The sequence below is a fragment of the Alligator sinensis genome, unplaced genomic scaffold (genome assembly GCF_000455745.1).
Source record: "Alligator sinensis unplaced genomic scaffold, ASM45574v1 scaffold886_1, whole genome shotgun sequence".
Classification (NCBI taxonomy): domain Eukaryota; kingdom Metazoa; phylum Chordata; order Crocodylia; family Alligatoridae; genus Alligator; species Alligator sinensis.
Window position 1 is genome coordinate 2,647,273 of NW_005842040.1, and position 5,780 is coordinate 2,653,052.

Consider the following 5,780-nt stretch of genomic DNA (forward strand, 5'->3'; position numbering starts at 1 on the left):
CATTCCTGCGGCAGAGCTTTGTGTTTTAATCTGTACACAAAGTTTCATCCCTGGGGGCAAATCCTGTGTTTTATTTCATGGGAGAAATTTCTGAATGGGGGGACATTTCTTTTAGGACTTTATTTACAACTACCAAAGTTCAGCTTGTAGCTAATTTTCTTGTTTGTTATGTTATAAAGACGTGGTGCCATGAAAAAGAACAAAAGACTCATAATAATAGGCAAACAATTACTCTTTCCTTTGGTATTTATTGGACTAGAACAATCGGAATCAACCTTTTCGGCAGATGTGCTGCAAATTAAGCGCCATGCCCTCCCTGAGTGCCACTCTGATCCCCTTCCCTTGCACTGTCTGCTGCTCTGTTTTCTACTCCCTGCCCTGGAATCCCTGTTCAATCTGCCACTGTTCTGCCTGCCCCCTTTCTGGTCTGTCTTGTACCAGATACAGAGGCTGCTCATGCCACTTGGGACCCAGGCCACACATGGGCCACCTCTGAACTAGAACAGTCTAGGTACCTTTGGCTGTGGCATTTCTCTTGCTATGGAAGTTTATTCCTAGTGATGGGATCAGTTGGACTGTAGAACTGTCTCCAAAAAGAAAGATGGGTGTTATTCAGGAATGCATAAAAGCTAGAAGGATGATATGTAGAATTATTCCTTAAAATGATGGTCCCCAATAGGCTTTTCCCATGTTATCCTAAGGCCCTTATCTTATGAAGACTTATGCGAGTGCTTAATGTTGCACCCTGTGACCATGTTCACACGAGAAGGGGCATGTGTTTGCAGAAGCACAAATAGTAGCAGAACAAATGTGTGCTGCTACTTTATGCTGCAGTGCATGCCCCTGCCCATGCACTTTGCAGGACACACTGTCCTGCTGCTCTGTGTGCTGCAGAGGGGGTTGACTGAGGCACAGGGTTTCTCAGTGCAGGGGTAGCTGGCAAGCAGCCATGCTGAGGTACCCTGTGCCCCAGCCAGCCAGAGCAGCAGGTGGAGAGGGGGAAGCAGGCTGCCCAGGGCTGCCTGCTCCCCTGTCTTGACATGCTGCAGATCCTCTGCACTGAGGCATCCTGCACTCCAGCCCTCTGGGGAGTAGCTGGCTGGGGCACAGAATGCCTCAGCACGGGAGCTTCTTAGCAGGGCCCCCACACTGAGGCATGTGGAGATGGGAGCAGCCAACCCAGGGCTGCTTGCTTCCCTGTCTCAAGGTTCACTGCACCCCAGCCAACCAGGAAGCGGCTTGCTGGGGTGCAGGGTGCCTCATTGTAGGGGCTCCAAGCGTGTGGAGACGGGGGAGCAAGTAGCCCTAGTCTCCATATTTGTCCTTACGAATGCCACTTTGGTGTGCTTTGTGCTGCTTTTTTATTTTCAGGGACTTTTTGTTATTGGGAAATTGCAGTAGCAAATTTTGCCCTGTTGCTGCAAATTAGCAGCGCGCACAGTTTAACTTGCAAAGTGTGTGGTTTATGGTGCTGCAAAGAGGTTTGCAGCTCCACAAACCACATGTGCCTGCATGCCTGGGTCCAGCCTGTAAATTGTTCTGTTGAAGTCAGTGCGATTATTCACTGCATATAAAGTTAAACACCAGGTTACAATTTTGCAGGGTCAGGGCGAAAGGCAGGAGTACTGTCTGCTGAGGCTAAACAGTTTTCACTCGTATTTAAAACTAACACCCTATAACAATTTGTTTCTAAAAGGAAAAGAGAAGAGAAGTTGGAGTGGATGTACCAGGGTCCTGGGGGCATGGTAAACAGAGAGGAGTATCTGATGGGCCGCCCTGTGGATAAATACGTCTTTGAGAAAACAGAAGAAAAGGATGCAGGTTGTTCCTCTGAGACAGGGCTTCTCCCAGGCTCCATTTTTGCCCCCACAGGTGCCAACTCTGTCCTAGACATAGCAAACAAAATCCGTGAGGATCCACTTTTCATGATAAGGTACTAAACACAGAATTGGTAGTGGTGGTAGACAACAGTGAGCAAGTTGTTATCACTGCTGTAAGTTCACTGAGTACCACACCCAGTGCACTTGTGTCCAAGAATCCTGTTATGTTTGTCAGCCCCCTGTTCCCTCTACCTTCATGTCAGTCTCATTCCCTTGTGTGTTCTCTTGACTGTAAGCTCTTTGGGGCAGAAATTGTCATTTACTCTGTGGTTCGACAGGACAGTAGAGACCTGGTTTAGGCCCTTGTATACTTTTACAACATTGTCCAGAATACTTACATCTGCAGGTCTTGGGGTGGCTTCTGTGATTGTTGCTGGATTCTGTGATTGTTCTTTTTATTTTCTCTGTTCTTTGAAGCAAGACAATTTGAACGAGGCACAATTTGACGTAAGGTTTCTAAACAAACTGAAGTTAATATCTTTCGTTCCGGCTCCAACCCACACCTGTGTGGATTGGATGCATATATGTCCCATATCTTTGATTTTCAGTTTATAAGTATTATTTGCTTATCAGGATAAGAGCCAAGTCTTGCAAATCTGTAAGCATGCCATTACTTTTGTATAGTCTCTTTAGCCTCTGTACAAGCACTCACATGTATATAAAGTGATATACTTACGTATCTGCAGGATAGGGGCCTCAGAGGCATTGTGCTGCCCACTTTTTAGCCCAGCATTTCAAGCAGTTGGTGCCCTCTAATAAGAATGTGTAAATTCTAAGTGTATCTGTGGAAAAATAGACTGTTTTTTACTAGGTTGTAATTTTACATCTCGCTCTGGAGCTACATGTAGAATAATTGTATAAGTGTTGCATAAAATTAAATACCGTGGCTGGAGTGTAAAAGAGGCTGCATATTTTCATGACTGGTAATCACAGTAATGCTTACAAAGGTATCATTAGACCATAGGCTTCAAGCTGTGAATTGATCATTCCATGTATTTGGGTCATGTTTGCTCTCTGTGGGCAGCACTGTACAATTGCTTGGTTGCAGTATGTGTGTGGCTTTTCAACCTTTTTGAGCATACAGGCAGTCTCCAGAACAGTTATCAGGATGAACAGTAAATGGGCAGGTCAGTTCAATAGGCTGGATGTCATGGAGCAGAGGTGTAAATATACAGAGGACTAACTGATTGTTGATTGACTGATGTTCAGCAGCTCATGTTTTAAGAAGCCGACAAAGTTGATCATACAGTTATTTCTACGTTTACAGCATGTGAGAACTTGCTGTAAACTCCAGTTCTGCATGTGGATAGGCATTTTCAGGATTGAAAGTTAGATGAATGCTTTGTGTGAAGTTTCTAAAAACCAGTAATATCAAAAAGGCAAATACTAATGCCTCTCTTTCCCCTCTTTAGGAAAAGAGAGGAAGAGAAAAAAAGAGAAGTTTTAAATAATCCTGTAAAAATGAAGAAAATCAAAGAACTGGTATGTATTGCTTACTACTCTTTAACAGAAAACAGAAGCAAAATTTGCATTGACTTGAGGGAGAACATTACTGTGGGTCAGAGTGAACTAGAGGTCAGATATCAGATTGGCACTGATAAAAGAAAATTGACTGTATTGGAAATTGGCCTGATGTGGCCGATAAGTGCCCTGTGCATGCGTGCAGCCACAGTGCAGCAGATAGACAGTGAGGAGCACAGCCCAGCAACATGGAGAGCTGCATGCAGCTGGTAAGTCTGTTGTGGGGCATGGTGGGGGCAGATCAAGGCCTCCGCAGTGAGGGAGGGAGTGGGGTTGGGGTTGGGGCTGGGGTTGGGGCAGGCACTGCCCAGCTGGGGTTGGGGCAGGCACTGCCCAGCTGGGGCTGGGCAGGGTGTCGGATAGAGCTGCAATTCATCTGAGGGGGGGGGGGGTAGCTCCCGCTGCTTCGCACACCCAGGGAGGTCATGGGAGCCACATGCCCCCCGGTTCTGTGTGCAGGGTGGAATGGACAGCTGCTGCCGGCTGGGACCGGGGCTGCGTGGGGCTTTTCCTGGCGGTGGCTGGACTGGGCTGCGCTCAGGGTGGGGTGGGCAGCAGCACTGGAAGTGGGGGTTGGGGTGGCTGCAGCCCTTCCAAACTCCCCCTCCCAGCGCAGCCCAGCCCAACCAACGCCGGGAAGAACCCAGTGCTACCCTGGCCCCAGCCCACAGCGGCAGCCCCCTCTGCCCTGTGCAGATCCGGGGGCACCCCCCCCCCATGCCCTCCTGGGGTGCACGCAGCAGCGGGAGCCCCTCCCCAGATGAGCAGCGCCTGCCCCAGCCCCACTCCCTCACCACAGGGGCCTTAATCTGCACCCCCAACGCCCCTTCTCTTCCACTACAACAGATTTATCAGCCGGATGCTACTTTTTGAACTGCCAAGCTGCGTATTGGAAATTGGATCAGTATTGGCTAATATGCCTTCTTAAAAATTGACTATTGGTATTGGCCCCAAAAATCTCTATAGGTGCACCCCTAGAGTGAACACTCTTTAGAGAAAGGAACTGGTTTCTATTCCCTTGGTTTTTTTGGAGAAGAATAAGAGAATTTCAGTTCCTGTGAATCTTTCATATTGTAATCTCCCAGTAAGGACCTTACCTGAAACATGTCATTCATTTTCATCTTCTCTCTCCTCTTTGTCATGCTGTTGCAGAAAATAATTTCATTTTTTTTATTCTTCTGCCAAGTACTTGAAGGATTCAGTGAGGTTTCATGACAAGTCCTCCTTCCGTGTCAGCCCTTATGTGTGTTTGTAAAAAATGTTATCCTGAAAACCTTTCCATGTGAGACCTTATATCTGCATAGTGCTCCCTGTCCTATAATAGTAACTGACAGAATGTGCAAACAGTAGGGATTGGTCCTGAATTTGGATTTTTTTGCATTGTAGCTGCAAAGCAGTTTGGAAAAAAAAGAGAAAAAGAAGAAGAAAGAAAAGAAAAAGAAGCACAAAAAACACAGACATCGAAGTTCCAGTAGTGAAAGTTCCGTCGGTGATGATGAGCATAGCAGAGCAAAGTATGTCTTGGGATTGTATTTAAAAAATCTCTGCCTAGTAGGGCTGTGCAAAGCTTTGGGTGCTGATTCAGTTCAGAGGAGATTCGGCCCAATTCGGTGCCCGAATCTCTAAATCCAAATTGAATCATGGGACCAATAAAAAGGAAAAGATTTGGAGAGCTGCTTCCTCAGCCCCACCATGGCTGCCCCACCTGCCCTAGCTCCTGGTGCTTTTAAAAAAAAAAAAGCCCCGACTCCCCACGGCTGCCCTGCCCACCCAAGCTCCAACCTTTAAGAAATAAAACCCTGAATCCTCCCCTCCCCACCTGGATTCACTGGCTCCTGCAGTGGCCTCGGGGCTTTGGGGGGGCTCGTGGAAGAGCCCCCCACGTGGTGTTGGGCAGTGGGGGGCAGCGGGGATCACCCCCCCCCCTACCCAGCAGCACCTGGTGAGTTGGGGTTTTTGTTATTTTTTTCAAAGAGCTGGAGCGGGTGGGGGATAGGCCTGGGTGATTCTGCTGAATCAATTTGGGACAGTGATTTGAATCACCGAATCGAATCACTGTCCCACAAATTGACCAAATCCAAAGTGAATACTAGCTGCTTCGCACAGGCCTATTGCCTAGATCCTGAGTTTGTGTATTGTATAGATATAGGGAGAGTTCACAGGTCTCTGAAATGCTCCAGCTGACTGTGTTTGCGCAGAGCTGATCTTTATCAACAACCTGATCCTTATTCCTGAGGACTTGTTTTAACAAAGTAGTTTGTATATTTTAATCCCCCCCCGCAGTCTTTTTTTTTAATGCAAGGTCCAAAATGATGATGCATCATATTAGCACAGCATTAAAATGGCTATATGAAATGCTGTTGCTGAAGATCTCCTCTT

General features: G+C 47.1%; 1 protein-coding gene across 1 annotated transcript in view; it reads left to right on the forward strand.

The window, feature by feature from the left end:
- CWC25 (CWC25 spliceosome associated protein homolog) overlaps positions 1-5,780 on the forward strand; it is a 14,968-nt gene that overhangs the window by 1,857 nt on the left and 7,331 nt on the right. The window contains exons 3-5 of the mRNA XM_006022569.3: positions 1,697-1,933; positions 3,293-3,362; positions 4,788-4,915. Coding sequence (XP_006022631.1) covers positions 1,697-1,933; positions 3,293-3,362; positions 4,788-4,915 — 435 coding nt within the window. The remainder of the gene's footprint in view (positions 1-1,696; positions 1,934-3,292; positions 3,363-4,787; positions 4,916-5,780) is intronic.